Source organism: Hyla sarda, chromosome 9 (genome assembly GCF_029499605.1).
Source record: "Hyla sarda isolate aHylSar1 chromosome 9, aHylSar1.hap1, whole genome shotgun sequence".
NCBI lineage: Eukaryota > Metazoa > Chordata > Amphibia > Anura > Hylidae > Hyla > Hyla sarda.
Window position 1 is genome coordinate 175,396,015 of NC_079197.1, and position 20,880 is coordinate 175,416,894.

At 46.3% G+C, this 20,880-nt stretch overlaps 1 protein-coding gene across 2 annotated transcripts in view; it reads right to left on the minus strand.

The window, feature by feature from the left end:
* BRWD3 (bromodomain and WD repeat domain containing 3) overlaps positions 1–15,861 on the minus strand; it is a 64,406-nt gene extending 48,545 nt beyond the window's left edge. For both annotated transcript variants that reach the window (XM_056538982.1, XM_056538981.1), the window contains exons 1-8: positions 15,687–15,861; positions 15,539–15,597; positions 14,842–14,871; positions 14,688–14,747; positions 8,078–8,228; positions 7,869–7,967; positions 6,217–6,377; positions 5,906–6,127 (exon numbers count right to left, since the gene is read on the minus strand). In XM_056538982.1, the coding sequence (XP_056394957.1) occupies positions 5,906–6,127; positions 6,217–6,377; positions 7,869–7,967; positions 8,078–8,228; positions 14,688–14,747; positions 14,842–14,871; positions 15,539–15,597; positions 15,687–15,696 (792 nt within the window). In that variant the 5' untranslated portion in view covers positions 15,697–15,861. The remainder of the gene's footprint in view (positions 1–5,905; positions 6,128–6,216; positions 6,378–7,868; positions 7,968–8,077; positions 8,229–14,687; positions 14,748–14,841; positions 14,872–15,538; positions 15,598–15,686) is intronic.
* Positions 15,862–20,880: the final 5,019 nt, after the last annotated feature.

Consider the following 20,880-nt stretch of genomic DNA (forward strand, 5'->3'; position numbering starts at 1 on the left):
AAGCACTGGTCTATGTAGAGGACAGGATCTTCTTCAGGGTCCTGTACAGTAAACAGTGTCCTAAAAAATAACATGGAGCCGCCCTCACCTGGTGTCCAAAGGAGCAGCTAACCCTGGCCCAAAGAGTAGTACAGAACATGTAGTACCACCACCCTGTACTGTAGGGGGCGCTACCAGACACCAGTCAGTGCATACACTTCAGTAATACAGGTAAAGAGTACAGAGCATGTAATACCTCCCTGTACTGTAGGGGGCGCTACCAGACACCAGTCAGTGCATACGCTACAGTAATACAGGGGTTTTACAAGTGAATGCCCATTCTGATTGGTCGGTTCATTTACACGTTTTCACAGATCTAGACTGTCCATAACATTGTATGTTGAGTCTGGTTTCAACTTACAATGGTCCAGGAAAGACCATTGCATGTTGAAACTATTGTATGTTGAGGCCATTGTAAGTTGAGGGATCACTGTACATACATAAAAAAAATAGTAACACTATATATTGTATTCTAATATATATCAATAAATAAAATGATAAATTTTGAGAAAAATGTTAATCCTAGTATAAGGTGCAAGCAAAAAAAATAAATAAAAAAAATTATATTATATTATATTATATATATATATATATATATATATATATATATATATATATATATACATATATATATATACATACACACACACATACATACACACTGCTCAAAAAAATAAAGTGAACACGTAAACAACACAATGTAACTCCAAGTCACTGACACTTGTGTGAAATCCCACTGTCCACTCAGGAAGAACACTGATTGACAATCAATTTCACATGGAACAGACAACACGTGGAAATTATAGGCAATTAGCTGAGTACCCGGCGTTGCCCGGTTTTTCCTTCATAATCCTTGTTGGGGAGGAAAATTAACAAAGGAGGAAGCTTATGACTTCATATCCGGTCCTCAGGTGGGACTGATTTGTGATGATTTGTGCTGAAAATAGAGGGGGACGTGACTTTGTGGGACTGGGAGTGATTTGCAAGCCAGACCGATGCACAAAAAGGATAGATAATAAAAGGGTGGGGCTTAAAATGTGGGCGTGTCTTTGTGAGATGGGGTGTGACATGCAAGCCAGACAGACACATTCACCAGGAGATGCAGAGGAGTGAGGTACTGGAAGTCCCATATACTTGCATCATTTATATAAAGGTGTAGGTAAGGGTTAATGTAACTATAATATCTTTTTATTTGACATATAAGTAATATGTGAACCAGGTAATGAAATATCTCCAGCCGTACGGAAGTTATGTGGGAACATACATTTCCCATTGATTTACATGGGACTAAAATAAAAACCCCGACCCTCACAAATGGGGGTAGTTAAGGGTTAAATTAACTATCCTATATTTTAAGTGGACATATAAGTAACATGTGACCAAGTATTATGGAAATATCTCCAGCCGTTTGGAAGTTATGCGGTAACATATATTTCCCATTGACTTGTATGGGACTTTAAACATAAACCCTGCCCCTGGCAAATGGGGGTGAGTAAGGGTTAAATCACCTATCCTATATACATACTAATATATATATATATATATATATATATATATACACACACACACACACACACACACTAATATATACATGTACACATTGGCCCTCATTTACTATTCTAAACCAGACCTCTTTTGTCGGGTTTTTTTGGCGCATCTTTGTCTGCGACACAATGCGAAATTTTTTCCCGACGGACCCGATGTGGATTCTCCCAAACTCGAAAAAGGGGCGTAACCCGACATTTCTGAGCTTTCCCGCGTATTTATAAAGGTTTCCAACCCGAATTTGTTGGAAACCAAAACCTACAAAACCCACGTGGGACAAACAGGATGCGACATAATAATAAATACCAGGGAAAAAAGCAGTCGGGTAAGAAAGCAACATAGACTTACAACCCGATTTTCTAAGTAAATGAGGGCAATTGAGTATATATATGATAGATTAGCAAGACACCCCCAATAAAGGAGTGGTTCTTAAGGTGGAGACCACAAACCACTTCTCAGTTCCTATGCTTCCTGGATGTTTTGGTCACTTTTGAATGCTGGCGGTGATTTCACTCTAGTGGTAGCATGAGACGGAGTCTACAACCCACACAAGTGGCTCAGGTAGTGCAGCTCATCCAGGATGGCACATCAATGCGAGCTGTGGCAAGAAGGTTTGCTGTGTCTGTCAGCGTAGTGTCCAGAGCATGGAGGCGCTACCAGTAGACAGGTCAGTACATCAGGAGACGTGGAGGAGGCCGTAGGAGAGCAACAACCCAGCAGCAAGACCGCTACCTCCGCCTTTGTGCAAGGAGGAGCAGGAGGAGCACTGCCAGAGCCCTGCAAAATGACCTCCACCAGACCACAAATGTGCATGTGTCCACTCGCCATGAGGGTGGACAGAGGGCCCGACGTCCACAGGTGGGGGTTGTGCTTACAGCCCAACAACGTGCAGGACGTTTGGCATTTGCCAGAGAACAACAAGATTGGCAAATTCGCCACTGGTGCCCTGTGCTCTTCACAGATGAAAGCAGGTTCACACTGAGCACATGTGACAGACATGACAGAGTCTGGAGACGCTGTGGAGAACGTTCTGCTGCCTGCAACATCCTTCAGCATGACCGGTTTGGCGGTGGGTCAGTATTGGTGTGGGGTGGCATTTCTTTGGGGGCTGCACAGCCCTCCATGTGTTGCCAGAGGTAGCCTGACTGCCATTAGGTACCGAGATGAGATCCTCAGACCCCTTGTGAGACCATATGCTGGTGCGGTTGGCCCTGGGTTCCTCCTAATACAAGACAATGCTAGACCTCATGTGGCTGGAGTGTGTCAGCAGTTCCTACAAGAGGAAGGCATTGATACTATGGACTGGCCGCCCGTTCTCCTGAATCCGATTGAGCACATCTGGGACGTCTCGCTCCATCCACCACAGACTGTCCAGGAGTTGGCGGATGCTTTAGTCCAGGTCTGGGAGGACATCCCTCAGGAGACCATCCTCCACCTCATCAGGATCATGCCCAGGCGTTGTAGGGAGGTCATACAGGCACGTGGAGGCCACACACACTACTGAGCCTCATTGTGACTTGTATTAAGGACATTACATAAAGTAGGATCAGCCTGTAGTGGGGTTTTCCACTGTGATTTTGAGGGTGACTCCATATCCAGACCTCCAGGGGTTGATACATTTGATTTCCATTGATAATTTTTGTGGGATTTTGTTATCAGCGAATTCAACTATGTAAAGACGAAAGTATTTCATACGATTAGTTCATTCATTCAGATCCAGGATGTGTTATCTTAGTGTTCACTTTATTTTTTTGAGCAGTGTATATATAATTTTTTTTCAAATATATATAATTATATATTTAAATAAATATACATAAAATATTTATATAAAATATATATATTATATTTTTATTATTATTATTATTATTATTATTATTATATATATCAATAAATAAAATGAGAAATTTTGATAAAAACTTTAATCCTAGTTTAAGGTGTAAGCAAAAAGGAGAAGCTGTGCTATATGGGTTAAATGCAATGAGTTTCGGGGGAATTTTCTAATCTGATGACTGTAGATCAGACCTGAAACATGTAAAGGGTAATGGAGGACTGGAATAGGCAGAGCAGACATGTTAGATATTGTTCTACGTTCCGTCACAGACAGAGCCGCGTTCTTCTCGTCATCTCCTCAGCTGCAGAGTTGTCAGAACAGACACCCACATGTAGCCAGGCAGCGCTCCAGGGACATCAGCCCACTACCGGCACTGTACAGACTCTTACTTCTACTGAAAGGGCCGACTTATAATAGTGTGGGAGCATTATAAGGGCAGCAGAGGCTGATACCAGTAATGTCTATGTAGGTTACATCAGTGCTGGAGCGTTATAGAGGAGCGGCTGATATCAGTCACATGATGTAATGTCTTTGGAGGATACAGTGGGGCAAAAAAGTATTTAGTCAGCCCCCAATTGTACAGGTTCTCCCACATATAATGATGAGAGGCTGTAATTGTCATCATAGGTTATAACCTCAACTATGAGAGACAGAATGAGAAAAAAAATCCATAAAATCACATTGTCTGATTATTAAAGAATTTATTTGCAAATTATGGTGGAAAATAAGTAATTGGTCAATAACAAAAGTTCACCTCAATACTTTGTTATATCCCCTTTGTTGGCAATGACAGAGGTCACATGTTTTCTGTCTTCACAAGGTTTTCACACACTGTTGCTGGTATTTTGGCCCATTCCTCCATGCAGATCTCCTCTAGAGCAGTGATGTTTTGGGGCTGTCGCTGGGCAACACGGACTTTCAACTCTCTCTAAAGATTTTCTATAGCGTTGAGATCTGGAGGCTGGCTAGGCCACTCCAGGACCTTGAAATGCTTCTTACGAAGCCCCTCCTTCATTGCCCGGGCGGTGTGTTTGGGATCATTGTCATGCTGAAAGACCCAGCCACGTTTCATCTTCAATGTCCTTGCTGATGGAAGGAGGTTTTCACTCAAAATCTCACGATACATGGCCCCATTTTTTCCTTTACACGGATCAGTTGTCCTGGTCCCTTAGCAGAAAAACAGCCCCAAAGCATGATGTTTCCACGCCCATGCTTCACAGTAGGTGTTCTTTGGATGCAACTCAGCATTCTTTCTCCTCCAAACACGACGAGTTGAGTTTTTACCAAAAAGTTCTACTTTTTGACATATGACCATATGACATTCTCCCAATCCTCTTCTGGATCATCCAAATGCTCTCTAGTAAACTTCAGACGGGCCTGGACATGTACTGGCTTAAGCAGGGGGACACGTCTGGCACTGCATGATTTGAGTCCCTGGTGGTGTAGTGTGTTACTGATGGTAGCCTTTGTTACTTTGGTCCCAGCTCTCTGCAGCTCATTCACTAGGTCCCTCCGTGTGGTTCTGGGATTTTTGCTCACCGTTCTTGTGATCATTTTGACACCACGGGGTGAGATCTTGCGTGGAGCCCCAGATCGAGGGAGATTATCAGTGGTCTTGTATGTCTTCCATTTTCTTATAATTGCTCCCACAGTAGATTTCTTCACACTAAGCTGCTTGCCTATTGCAGATTCAGTCTTCCCAGCCTGGTGCAGGTCTACAATTTTGTTTCTGGTGTCCTTTGACAGCTCTTTGGTCTTGGCCATAGTGGAGTTTGGAGTGTGACTGTCTGAGGTTGTGGACAGGTGTCTTTTATACTGATAACAAGTTCAAACAGGAGCCATTAATACAGGTAACGAGTGGAGGACAGAGGAGACTCTTAAAGAAGAAGTTACAGGTCTGTGAGAGCCAGAAATCTTACTTGTTTGTAGGTGACCAAATACTTATTTTACCGAGACATTAACCAATTAATTAGAAATCAGACAATGTGATTTTATGGATTTTTTTTCTCATTCTGTCTCTCATAGTTGAGGTTATAACCTATGATGGAAATTACAGCCTCTCATCTTTATAAGTGGGAGAACTTACAGAATTGGTGGCTGACTAAACACTTTTTTGCCCCACTGTATATCAGTCACATATGATGTAATGTCTAGGGTGCATTCACATTGCAAAATCTCCACTTGCTGAATTCAGCGAGTGGAGACTCCGTCTGGCGGCCACCGCCAAAAATACTTCGGCGCTACGGCCGCGGGGCACTGAGCCGTCACCATTGACATCTATGCAGTGCTTGCGGAATCCGCGCAAAGAATGAACATGTTCTTTCTTTGCGCGGAACAATTTCAGCAGCGGAATTGTCCGCCGCTGAAATTCCGCAGTGTGAACGGGTCTCATGGAGACCCGTTCACACTAATGTTAAGTTCATACCGCGTAATTCCACAGGTATTCCGTAGTGTGAACATACATTTAGGAGGAAAGGCTAAGGCTTTTACCTGTATGGAAGTAATGGACGCCGTGTGTCCCTGGAGCACAGCTACTGGGGCACACGTCCGCAGGCACCAGACCCGCACCACCTTGTCACAGCTGCCGGCCGCTATCAGCGTGTTCTCGTAGTTGACGGCCATGTCCGAGATCTCGGCGGAATGACCGCGCAGCGTGGAGAGGAGACGCCCATCATCAGTGGCCCAGATCTTTACAAGACAGTCATCGGAGCCCTGCAAAAAAAAAACACGAAAAACCATTTAGAGGGCGGCGGCAGGGCAGACACATCACAGGGCGTCTCCAAGGGCATTCCGTAACTCACAGTGAAAATCCGCCTCCCGCTGCGGTCGAACGCAACGCAGTACACGGACGACAGGTGACCCAGAATCCTCTTGTGCATTTTCATGTGCTGATATGACGAGCAGGGGAAGATGTACTGGAAGCGGGTGCAGCCGGTCAGCGCCCGGGAGGAGGCAAATTTTACTGGAAAAGGGTAGGAGGGGAAAGAAACGTGAATAGTGCCATAAGTAGATCAACCAATCAGCTCACTGCTTGTTAAAGGAGTACTCCACTTAAATTATTATTATTTATTTTTTTTTTTTTAGATCAACTGGTGCCAAAAAGTTAAACAGATTTGTAAATTACTTCTATTAAAAAATCTTAATCCTTCCAGTACTTATCAGCTGCTGTATTGCTCCACAGGAAGTTCTTTTCTTTTTCAATTCCCTTTCTGTCTGACCACAGTGCTCTCTGCTTACACCTCTGTCCATGTCAGGAACTTTCCAGAGCAGGAGAAAATCCCCATAGCAAATCTATCCTGCTCTGGACAGTTCCTAAAATGGACAGAGGTGTCAGCAGAGAGCACTGTGATCAGAGAGAGAGGAAATTGAAAAAAAGAAAAGAACTTCCTGTGGAACATACAGCAGCTAATAAGTACTGGAAGAATTAAGATTTTATAATAGAAGTCATTTACAAATCCGTTTAACTTTCTGGCACCAGTTGATTTAAAACAAAATGTTTTCCAGCGGAGTACCCCTTTAACTTTGAGTATGAGGGCAGAACAGGGCGTTTCCAGCTGTTGCAAAACTACAACTCCCAGCATGCCCAGACAGCCGAAGGCTGTCTGGGCATGCTGGGAGTTGTAGTTTTAAATCAGCTGGAGGCACATTGGTTGGAAAACACTTGCTTAACTTAGCTGTAGGTCTCAGAACAATGTTTCCCATCAAGGGTGTCCCCAGCTCTTGCGCTTGCAAAACTACAAGTCCCAGCATGTCCAGGCAAGTTTAAAGTTGCAGTTTTGCAACAGCTGGAGGCCCCCTGGTTGGAAAAAAACTAGGTTAAAGGGGTACTCCGGTGGAAAACTTTTTTTTATTTTATTTTTTATTTTTTTGGTGCCAGAAAGTTAAACAGATTTGTAAATTACTTCTATTAAAAAATCTTAATCCTTTTAGTACTTATTAGCTGCTGAATACTACAGAGGAAATTATTTTCTTTTTGGAACACCGTGCTCTCTGCTGACATCACGAGCACAGTGCTCTCTGCTGACATCTCTGTCCATTTTAGGAACTGTCCAGAGCAGCATATGTTTGCTATGGAGATTTTCTCCTACTCTGAGGACAGAGATGTCAGCAGAGAGCACTGTGCTCGTGATGTCAGCAGAGAGCTCTGTGTTCCAAAAAATAAAAATAAAAAAGAATTTCCTCTAGTATTCAGCAGCTAATAAGTACTGGAAGGATTAAGATTCATATATATATATATATATATATATAATTGTTTATTTTTAAAGTTTTTCAAAATTGTTAACAAAAAGAAGAAAAGCAAGTATGCAAAATGTTATGTTAAGATTTTTTAATAGAAGTAATTTACAAATCTGTTTAACTTTCTGGCACCAGTTGATTTAAAAAAAAAAAAAAAGTTTTCCACCGGAGTACCCCTTTAAGTATAAGCAGTCCTATATGGACCTGTTTAACTTACCAACACTGAGCGGCCTGCCATAGTTGGCGGGAAGTTCTGGCGGCCGCCCCCGATGCAGGGCCGCGTATCCTGATGGTTTCCATGAGGAATTCTTAAATTCTGTGGGTGTAAGACAGTGACCTCAGTATTTATTGTCTGCAACCCCCCTCCACCGCCCATTAACTCCCCTGTCCCCCCCCCTCCCCATTAACTCCCCCCCCTGAAATTACCTTTCGCTCTCCGTAATAGAGATTGCTTCCCTACACCCAGGAGGCTGTGCACCCCCGGGACGCTCTGCGGGATCTCCTGGTCTAGGATGGGCCCGATGCGCTCACAGATCTTCAGCAGGTAATTTGGAGGGATGTGGGCGTTGGTGGCCACCTGGGCGGAACAAGACATCGTCAGAGGCGGAGCCACGCGGAGCGCCAGTTTATTACAGTGATGACATACAGAGACTCCGGGTAAAGGCATATCAGTGATGTCCATAGTCATGTGACTAAAAGACGCAAAAGGGGGAGGGGCTTGTTCACAAATTGTAATTGTGTAGACAAGGGTATCTGACCCACATTTTACTAATAAGATAACACCTGTCGCAAAGGGTATCCGATCCCACATCACAAGTGAGATACAGCTTCCACAGAGGTATCCAACCCCACATCACAAGTGAGATACAGCTTCCACAGAGGGTATCCAACCCCTACATCAACAGTGAGATACAGCTTCCACAGACTGTATCCGACCCTCACATCAACAGTGAGATACAGCTTCCACAGAGGGTATCCGACCTCCACATCACAAGTGAGATACAGCTTCCACAGAGGGTATCCAACCTCACATCAACAGTGAGATACAGCTTCCTCAGAGGGTATCCGACCTCACATCAACAGTGAGATACAGCTTCCACAGAGGTATCCAACCCCACATCACAAGTGAGATACAGCTTCCACAGAGGGTATCCCACCCCCACATCAACAGTGAGATACAGCTTCCTCAGAGGGTATCCGACCTCACATCAACAGTGAGATACAGCTTCCACAGAGGTATCCAACCCCACATCACAAGTGAGATACAGCTTCCACAGACTGTATCCGACCCTCACATCAACAGTGAGATACAGCTTCCACAGAAGGTATCCGACCTCACATCAACAGTGAGATACAGCTTCCACAGAGGGTATCCGACCTCCACATCACAAGTGAGATACAGCTTCCACAGAGGGTATCCAACCTCACATCAACAGTGAGATACAGCTTCCTCAGAGGGTATCCGACCTCACATCAACAGTGAGATACAGCTTCCACAGAGGGTATCCGACCTCACATCAACAGTGAGATACAGCTTCCACAGGGGGTATCCGACCTCACATCATCAGTGAGATACAGCTTCCACAGAGGGTATCCGACCCCCACATCAACAGAGAGATACAGCTTCCACAGAGGGTATCCGACCCCCACATCAACAGGGAGATACAGCTTCCACAGAGGGTATCCGACCTCACATCAACAGTGTGATACAGCTTCCACAGAGGGTATCCGACCCCCACATCAACAGTGAGATACAGCTTCCACAGAGGGTATCCGACCCCCACATCAACAGTGAGATACAGCTTCCACAGAGGGTATCCGACCTCACATCAACAGTGAGATACAGCTTCCACAGGGGGTATCCGACCTCACATCATCAGTGAGATACAGCTTCCACAGAGGGTATCCGACCCCCACATCAACAGAGAGATACAGCTTCCACAGAGGGTATCCGACCCCCACATCAACAGGGAGATACAGCTTCCACAGAGGGTATCCGACCCCCACATCAACAGTGAGATACAGCTTCCACAGAGGGTATCCAACCTCACATCAACAGTGAGATACAGCTTCCACAGAGGGTATCCGACTCCCACATCAACAGTGAGATACAGCTTCCACAGAGGGTATCCGACCTCACATCAACAGTGAGATACAGCTTCCACAGAGGGTATCCAACCTCACATCAACAGTGAGATACAGCTTCCACAGAGGGTATCCAACCTCACATCAACAGTGAGATACAGCTTCCACAGAGGGTATCCGACCTCCACATCAACAGTGAGATACAGCTTAGACAGAGGGTATCCGACCTCACATCAACAGTGAGATACAGCTTCCACAGAGGGTATCCGACCTCCACATCAACAGTGAGATACAGCTTAGACAGAGGGTATCCGACCTCACATCAACAGTGCGATACAGCTTCCCCAGATGGTATCCGACCTCCACATCACAAGTGAGATACAGCTTCCACAGAGGGTATCCAACCTCCACATCACAAGTGAGATACAGCTTCCACAGAGGGTATCCGAAGCACCATTACTAGTTAGATACAGCTTCCACAGAGGGTATCCGACCTCACATCAACAGTGAGATACAGCTTCCACAGAGGGTATCCGACCTCCACATCAACAGTGTGATACAGCTCCCCAGGTGGTATCCGACCTCCACATCACAAGTGAGATACAGCTTCCCCAGAGGGTATCCAACCTCACATCAGTGAGATACAGCTTCCACAGAGGGTATCCGACCCCACATCACAAGTGAGATACAGCTTCCACAGAGGGTATCCAACCTCACATCAGTGAGATACAGCTTCCACAGAGGGTATCCGACCCACCATTACTAGTTAGATACAGCTTCCACAGAGGGTATCCGACCCCCACATCACAAGTGAGATACAGCTTCCACAGAGGTATCCAACCTCACATCAACAGTGAGATACAGCTTCCACAGAGGGTATCCAACCTCACATCAACAGTGAGATACAGCTTAGACAGAGGGTATCCGACCTCACATCAACAGTGCGATACAGCTTCCCCAGATGGTATCCGACCTCCACATCACAAGTGAGATACAGCTTCCACAGAGGGTACCCGACCTCACATCACAAGTGAGATACAGCTTCCCCAGAGGGTATCCGACCTCACATCAGTGAGATACAGCTTCCACAGAGGGTATCCGACCCACCATTACTAGTTAGATACAGCTTCCACAGAGGGTGTCCGACCTCACATCAACAGTGAGATACAGCTTCCACAGAGGGTATCCGACCTCCACATCAACAGTGTGATACAGCTCCCCAGGTGGTCTCCGACCTCCACATCACAAGTGAGATACAGCTTCCCCAGAGGGTATCCGACCCCCACATCACAAGTGAGATACAGCTTCCACAGAGGGTATCCGACCTCCACATCAACAGTGAGATACAGCTTCCACAGAGGTATCCAAACCCCCACATCAACAGTGAGATACAGCTTCCACAGAGGGTATCCGACCTCACATCAACAGTGAGATACAGCTTCCACAGGGGGTATCCCACCCACCATTACTAGTTAGATACAGCTTCCACAGGGGGTATCCCACCCACCATTACTAGTTAGATACAGCTTCCACAGGGGGTATCCCACCCACCATTACTAGTTAGATACAGCTTCCACAGGGGGTATCCCACCCACCATTACTAGTTAGATACAGCTTCCACAGGGGGTATCCCACCCACCATTACTAGTTAGATACAGCTTCCACAGGGGTATCCCACCCACCATTACTAGTTAGATACAGCTTCCACAGAGGGTATCCCACCCAGCATTACTAGTTAGATACAGCCTGTAGCAGAGTGTATCTGACCCCACATCCCCAGTGAGATGATATTGCTGCAGCTATTTTGAGTCTCAGTTACACATTCTATAGTGTGAACGGTTCCTTAGATTTGTTCTATATATACAGACTGTAGAAATGCTGCATTATCAGATTAGAGGATTATTTATACTGCACTTTTTCTTTTCTTTTTTGCAGGATTTTACTGCCAGCTTTGGATCAGCATTGTTTTTATATGTAAGGACAGAATATTGTAGAATTTATATTTATGCACTTTATGTAGGTTCCCAGTCCGCAGTGTCTATTGTAGGGTCTCCCAGCATTTGCAAAACTACAACTCCCATCATGCCCTGACAGCTGAGGAGTGAGAGGCTGGGAGACATTGGTCTATCGTTCTCCTCCTATTTGTCCATCACCTAATTTGTTTAGTTTGTGTAGATTTTAACCCGTTTCTATTATAGGGTAATATATTTGGGATCTTCAGGATTGGGGTGTGAGGAGGGTGCGCGGGGCGAGCTGGGTGCAGAAGACGTCTGTCCCGTTTTATCGCCCCATAGCGGTTCTTGAGCAGGTTCACTAGTGAAGCGATGGGTCAGGGTCGTCCATTCTTCTTATATCACTTCTAGAAGGGGGTTTATCCATTGGGGCAGATCATTTGCAGATGGGTGGTGGTCTGACCTGTGGGACCCCCCACAACAAAGTATTTCCTAGTGGGGATTGGTGGGGGGTGGAGGGGGCACGGGTCGGGTCACAGTGATCAGGTTATCCCCTTTTACCTTCAGGACTATAAACTGGGTCGTCACCTGCCGGTATTTATCCAACCAATGTTGCACCATAACCTATACCAGTGTTTCCTAACCAGAGCACCTCCAGCTGTTGCAAAACTAAACTCCCAGCATGCCCGGACAGCCAACGGCTGTCCGGGCATGCTGGGAGTTGTAGTTTTACAACAGCTGGAGGCACCCCTGGTTGGGAAACACTGACCTATACTATATAGCCCAACATGCTAAGAGTTGTAGTTTTACAACAGCTGGAGGCACCCCTGGTTGGGAAACACTGACCTATACTATATAATATATAGTCCAACATGCTGGGAGTTGTAGTTTTGTAACAGCTGGAGGCACCACTGGTTGGGAAACACTGACCTATACTATATAGCCCAACATGCTGGGAGTTGTAGTTTTGCAACAGCTGGAGTCACCCTGGTTGGGAAACACTGACCTATACTATATACTATATAGCCCAACATGCTGGGAGTTGTAGTTTTGTAACAGCTGGAGGCACCCCTGGTTGGGAAACACTGACCTATACTATATAGCCCAACATGCTGGGAGTTGTAGTTTTGCAACAGCTGGAGGCACCCTGGTTGGGAAACACTGACCTATACTATATACTATATAGCCCAACATGCTGGGAGTTGTAGTTTTGTAACAGCTGGAGGCACCCCTGGTTGGGAAACACTGACCTATACTAAATACTACTAAATAGTCCAACATGCTGGGAGTTGTAGTTTTGCAACAGCTGGAGGCACCCCTGGTTGGAAAACACTGGCCTATACTATATACTACTATATAGTCCAACATGCTACGAGTTGTAGTTTTGCAACAGCTGGAGGCACCCTGGTTGGGAAACACTGACCTATTCTATACTACTATATAGTCCAACATGCTGGGAGTTGTAGTTTTCGTTTGGTGCAGCTGCTGATCCACAGGCTATATCAGGGCATGCTGGGAGTTGTAGTTAGTAACTAACTACAACTCCCGAATTTAGTTAAAAAAAAAGCGATAAAAAAAAGTCCCATCAAAACAAAAATGGTCCTGTTATAAAACGACAGATCGGGGCGCAAAAAATGACCCTCAGACATCCCCGTTAGAGATGAGCGAACTTACAGTAAATTCGATTCGTCACGAACTTCTCGGCTCGGCAGTTGATGACTTTTCCTGCATAAATTAGTTCAGCTTTCCGGTGCTCCGTTGGGCTGGAAAAGGTGGATACATTCCTAGGAAAGAGTCTCCTAATACTGTATCCACCTTTTCCAGCCCACAGGAGCACCGGAAAGCTGAACTAATTTATGCAGGATAAGTCATCAACTGCCGAGCCGAGAAGTTCGTGACGAATCGAATTTACTGTAAGTTCGCTCATCTCTAATCCCCGTATAAGGAGAAATAAAAAAAATTATAGGGGTCAGAAAAGGACAAAATCTCCCCCGCATATGTGTATCCTGTGATGTCACGCATATGTGATTAATTATGCAAATTTGCATGAATTTTGCTAACTATAAGAGAAGCCACGGCGGCCATACTGCCTGTCACCCAGCTTTCCCACAACCAGATGGAGCTAAATGCAGAATATTTAGTAATTCCTGTAATCCTGACCTATAACCTTTCACTGACCCCTCAATCTCCAATCACCAGCTCAGAACCTCGGGTCACCCCTTTATATGGCAGGGACGTGGTCATGTGACTTGTTCTGTATTAATCTCCTCAGTCAGTGGTTTGTTACAGTGTACCAGGATCTACTATGGACAACCTTGTTATAAGGCAGTGTTATCCCAACCAGGGTGCCTCCTGCTGTTGCAAACTAGAACACACAGCAAACCCAGATAACAATGATCTAGATGATCCCCCACTGTCCCTGAAAGGTAAATCATGGCTTCCCTTTTATCTCAGCAACAGCAGGTCAGTGCTTAGTGCAGTGTTTTCCCAACCAGGGTGCCTCCAGCTGTTGCAAAACTACAACTCCCAGCATGCCCGGACAGCCAACGGCTGTCCGGGCATGCTGGGAGTTGTAGTTTTGCAACAGCTGGAGGCACCCTGGTTGGGAAAACACTGTTATAAGGAGTTATAATGTATCAAAGATTATAAGCCCCTCCCTCCGTTTATTATGTAACAGATTATAAACCTCTCTTCTCCCGGTTATTATGTATCAGTAGATATTATAAGCCCCTCCCTCCGGTGACAACGTCTCAGGAGTGGCCCCTCCCCCTCCCGGGCTGTGCCGGTGTTTCGCAGCCCGGTCCCAGGCATTATGAGGCGCGGACCAATCAGCGGCCTCGTCTTTCCCAGGCCGGATGTAATCGGCTCCGCTATTGGCCCGCGCGGCGGTGACGTCACCTCTTGGAGCTGCCCTCGCATGACCCCCGGTTTAATCACAATGGACAATATAAGTAAAAGTGACCCGGACACCCGGTGACCCCGTAACCCCCGCGGCTCACCAGGTCCGGGTACGTCCTGCGGTGCCGGCTCCCCTGCCAGTCCAGGCGCTCCGGGATCAGCTGCGGAGAAAGGGAGACGGTGAGACCGGCGGGGACCCCCCACCCCTACAACCGGAGACCCTCCCCCCACTCCGACACCCGCGGGTAACCTTACCTGGTGCTCCTCCAACTCCTCTGCCAGCGCCTGCAACACAAACAAACGGGCGTTACCGGAGACGATCACCGGGAACCGGGTGTAATGAGCGGGTGTGAAGTGACCCGGTACCGGGTGTGATGTGTGGGGCGGGCGGAGGAGCCCGGTATGGTTGTTCTGCTGGGATTGGGGTGATATGAGGTACCAGGGGCGGAGTCTTAGTAAGAGTCGGGTGATCGGAGAGGTGACCCGGATCGGTTTAATAGACAAATCCGGGTGTATTAAAAAGTGACCCGCATCGGGGGTGACAGTGTGTGACAAGAACCGGGTGACGGGCCGGACGGGGTGACGTAACCTGGATACTAAGGAATGGAGTTCCGGTGACCCGGTTCCGGGTGTTCGGTGATTACATGATTAGATTCGGGTGAGGTGACCCTAATCGGGTGATGGGAGATGAGGCGAGGGGTGAGAGAGTGGTCATGTGAGCCGGTCCGGGTGTTATTGTTTTTGTTATACCGGATGGGGTGAGGTGACCCGTATTCGGGTGTTCGGTGATAGCACGGTTAGATTCGGGTGAGGTGACCCGGCTCGGGTGATGTGATGGGAGATGAGGCGGTGGTGAGCAGATGATCACGTGACCCGATCCGGGTGTTATTGTTCGTGTTACACCGGATGGGGTGAGGTGACCCGGATTCGGGTGTCTTGCGGGTGTCCTCACCTGAGCAGATCTCCGGCACGGTCCTGACTGCAGGAAGCGGGCGATCAGGAAGTAGAGCTCTGCGGGAGAAGCGGCACCGGAGGTTACTGACACCGGGCGGCGGCGGAACCCGTACACCCGCTCCCACCCCCCTGTGCCCGGTACTTACCGGCCTCCATGGCTCTGCTGCTCCGGGCTGTGCGGGATTACACCGCCGGGGAGCCCATAGAGGCCGCGGGGACTCAGCGCATCGCTCTCCCCAGGTCCACAGAGCCCCCTCCGGCCTGACACTGAGAACAACACAGCGCTCCTCCGGGGCCAGGGGCCGCTGTAATCACCCGGGGCGGCGCGCTGTACACTGCCCGCCCGCAGCTCTATGGTCACACACCAAGCCTCACACAGTGGGTGCTGCGCTCCGGCAGGGGGAGCTATGCGGCCAGGAGCCGGGCTCAAACAACGAGGCTATAGACCACAGCGCTGCGGAGGAGGCGCTCTACTCACCGCTGTGATGACGACTCTATGATAAAGGAATAGGCGGCCATGTGAAGCGCACAATGGAACGCACAGATGTCACACAGGGCTGACAGCTGCTGGGGGACAACAAGTCCCAGAAGGCTCCAACACTGGGAGAACAACGGTGCAGCGTCCTAACCAGGGAGACAGCAGAGCTGTACAGTACTGATCCCTGTGTATAAGACATAGCAGAGCTGTACAGTACTGATCCCTGTGTATAAGACATAGCAGAGCTGTACAGTACTGATCCCTGTGTATAAGACATAGCAGAGCTGTACAGTACTGATCCCTGTGTATAAGACATAGCAGAGCTGTACAGTACTGATCCCTCTGTATAAGATGTAGCAGAGCTGTACAGTACTGATCCCTCTGTATAAGACATAGCAGAGCTGTACAGTACTGATACCTCTGTATAAGACATAGCAGAGCTGTACAGTACTGATCCGTGTATAAGACATAGCAGAGCTGTACAGTACTGATCCCTGTGTATAAGACATAGCAGAGCTGTACAGTACTGATCCCTGTGTATAAGACATAGCAGAGCTGTACAGTACTGATCCCTCTGTATAAGATGTAGCAGGGCTGTACAGTACTGATCCCTGTGTATAAGACATAGCAGAGCTGTACAGTACTGATCCCTGTGTATAAGATGTAGCAGGGCTGTACAGTACTGATCCCTCTGTATAAGACATAGCAGAGCTGTACAGTACTGATCCCTGTGTATAAGACATAATAGCTGTACAGTACTGATCCCTGTGTATAAGACATAGCAGAGCTGTACAGTACTGATCCCTGTGTATAAGACATAGCAGGGCTGTACAGTACTGATCCCTCTGTATAAGACATAGCAGAGCTGTACAGTACTGATCCCTGTGTATAAGACATAGCAGAGCTGTACAGTACTGATCCCTGTGTATAAGACATAATAGCTGTACAGTACTGATCCCTGGGTATAAGACATAGCAGAGCTGTACAGTACTGATACCTCTGTATAAGACATAGCAGAACTGTACAGTACTGATCCCTGTGTATAAGACATAGCAGAGCTGTACAGTACTGATCCCTGTGTATAAGACATAGCAGAGCTGTACAGTACTGATCCCTGTGTATAAGACATAGCAGGGCTGTACAGTACTGATCCCTGTGTATAAGACGTAGCAGAGCTGTACAGTACTGATCCCTGTGTATAAGACGTAGCAGAGCTGTACAGTACTGATCCCTGTGTATAAGACATAGCAGAGCTGTACAGTACTGATCCCTCTGTATAAGACATAGCAGAGCTGTACAGTACTGATCCCTCTGTATAAGACGTAGCAGAGCTGTACAGTACTGATCCCTGTGTATAAGACGTAGCAGAGCTGTACAGTACTGATCCATCTGTATAAGACATAGCAGGGCTGTACAGTACTGATCCCTCTGTATAAGACATAGCAGAGCTGTACAGTACTGATCCCTGTGTATAAGACATAGCAGAGCTGTACAGTACTGATCCCTGTGTATAAGACATAATAGCTGTACAGTACTGATCCCTGGGTATAAGACATAGCAGAGCTGTACAGTACTGATACCTCTGTATAAGACATAGCAGAACTGTACAGTACTGATCCCTGTGTATAAGACGTAGCAGAGCTGTACAGTACTGATCCCTGTGTATAAGACATAGCAGAGCTGTACAGTACTGATCCCTCTGTATAAGACATAGCAGAGCTGTACAGTACTGATCCCTCTGTATAAGACATAGCAGAGCTGTACAGTACTGATCCCTCTGTATAAGACGTAGCAGAGCTGTACAGTACTGATCCCTGTGTATAAGACATAGCAGAGCTGTACAATACTGATCCCTGTGTATAAGACATAGCAGGGCTGTACAGTACTGATCCCTGTGTATAAGACATAGCAGAGCTGTACAGTACTGATCCCTCTGTATAAGACGTAGCAGAGCTGTACAGTACTGATCCCTCTGTATAAGACATAGCAGGACTGTACAGTACTGATCCCTGTGTATAAGACATAGCAGAGCTGTACAGTACTGATCCCTCTGTATAAGATGTAGCAGAGCTGTACAGTACTGATCCCTGTGTATAAGACATAGCAGAGCTGTACAGTACTGATCCCTCTGTATAAGACATAGCAGAGCTGTACAGTACTGATCCCTGTGTATAAGACATAGCAGAGCTGTACAGTACTGAACCCTGTGTATAAGACAGCAGAGCTGTACAGTACTGATCCCTGTGTATAAGACATAGCAGAGCTGTACAGTACTGATCCCTGTGTATAAGACATAGCAGAGCTGTACAGTACTGATCCCTGTGTATAAGACATAGCAGAGCTGTACAGTACTGATCCCTGTGTATAAGACATAGCAGAGCTGTACAGTACTGATCCCTCTGTATAAGACATAGCAGAGCTGTACAGTACTGATCCCTGTGTATAAGACATAGCAGAGCTGTACAGTACTGATCCCTGTGTATAAGACATAGCAGAGCTGTACAGTACTGATCCCTCTGTATAAGATGTAGCAGAGCTGTACAGTACTGATCCCTGTGTATAAGACATAGCAGAGCTGTACAGTACTGATCCCTGTGTATAAGACATAGCAGAGCTGTACAGTACTGATCCCTGTGTATAAGACATAGCAGAGCTGTACAGTACTGATCCCTGTGTATAAGACATAGCAGAGCTGTACAGTACTGATCCCTGTGTATAAGACATAGCAGAGCTGTACAGTACTGATCCCTCTGTATAAGACAGCAGAGCTGTACAGTACTGATCCCTGTGTATAAGACATAGCAGAGCTGTACAGTACTGATCCCTGTGTATAAGACATAGCAGAGCTGTACAGTACTGATCCCTGTGTATAAGACATAGCAGAGCTGTACAGTACTGATCCCTGTGTATAAGACATAGCAGAGCTGTACAGTACTGATCCCTGTGTATAAGACATAGCAGAGCTGTACAGTACTGATCCCTCTGTATAAGACATAGCAGAGCTGTACAGTACTGATCCCTCTGTATAAGACATAGCAGAGCTGTACAGTACTGATCCCTGTGTATAAGACATAGCAGAGCTGTACAGTACTGAACCCTGTGTATAAGACGTAGCAGAGCTTTACAGTACTGAACCCTGTGTATAAGACGTAGCAGAGCTTTACAGTACTGATCCCTGTGTATAAGACATAGCAGAGCTGTACAGTACTGATCCCTCTGTATAAGACATAGCAGAGCTGTACAGTACTGATCCCTCTGTATAAGACATAGCAGAGCTGTACAGTACTGATCCCTGTGTATAAGACATAGCAGAGCTGTACAGTACTGATCCCTGTGTATAAGACATAGCAGAGCTGTACAGTACTGATCCCTGTGTATAAGACATAGCAGAGCTTTACAGTACTGATCCCTGTGTATAAGACATAGCAGAGCTGTACAGTACTGATCCCTGTGTATAAGACATAGCAGAGCTGTACAGTACTGATCCCTCTGTATAAGACATAACAGAGCTGTACAGTACTGATCCCTCTGTATAGACATAGCAGAGCTGTACAGTACTGATCCCTCTGTATAAGACATAACAGAGCTGTACAGTACTGATCCCTCTGTATAAGACATAGCAGAGCTGTACAGTACTGATCCCTCTGTATAAGACATAGCAGAGCTGTACAGTACTGATCCCTCTGTATAAGACATAGCAGAGCTGTACAGTACTGATCCCTCTGTATAAGACATAGCAGAGCTGTACAGTACTGATCACTGTGTATAAGACATAGCAGAGCTGTACAGTACTGATCCCTGTGTATAAGACATAGCAGAGCTGTACAGTACTGATCCCTGTGTATAAGACATAGCAGAGCTGTACAGTACTGATCCCTCTGTATAAGACATAGCAGAGCTGTACAGTACTGATCCCTCTGTATAGACATAGCAGAGCTGTACAGTACTGATCCCTGTGTATAAGACATAGCAGAGCTGTACAGTACTGATCCCTCTGTATAGACATAGCAGAGCTGTACAGTACTGATCCCTCTGTATAAGACATAGCAGAGCTGTACAGTACTGATCCCTGTGTATAAGACATAGCAGAGCTGTACAGTACTGATCCCTGTGTATAAGACATAGCAGAGCTGTACAGTACTGATCCCTGTGTATAAGACATAGCAGAGCTGTACAGTACTGATCCCTCTGTATAACACATAGCAGAGCTGTACAGTACTGATCCCTGTGTATAAGACATACAGAGCTGTACAGTACTGATCCCTGTGTATAAGACATACAGAGCTGTACAGTACTGATCCCTGTGTATAAGACATAGCAGAGCTGTACAGTACTGATCCCTGTGTATAAGACATAGCAGAGCTGTACAGTACTGATCCCTCTGTATAAGACATAGCAGAGCTGTACAGTACTGATCCCTCTGTATAAGACATAGCAGAGCTGTACAGTACTGATCCCTGTGTATAAGACATAGCAGAGCTGTACAGTACTGATCCCTCTGTATAAGACATAGCAGAGCTGTACAGTACTGATCCCTCTGTATAGACATAGCAGAGCTGTACAATACTGATCCCTCTGTATAAGACATAACAGAGCTGTACAGTACTGATCCCTGTGTATAAGACATAGCAGAGCTGTACAATACTGATCCCTCTGTATAAGACATAGCAGAGCTGTACAGTACTGATCCCTGTGTATAAGACATAGCAGAGCTGTACAGTACTGATCCCTGTGTATAAGACATAGCAGAGCTGTACAATACTGATCCCTCTGTATAAGACATAGCAGAGCTGTACAGTACTGATCCCTGTGTATAAGACATAGCAGAGCTGTACAGTACTGATCCCTGTGTATAAGACATA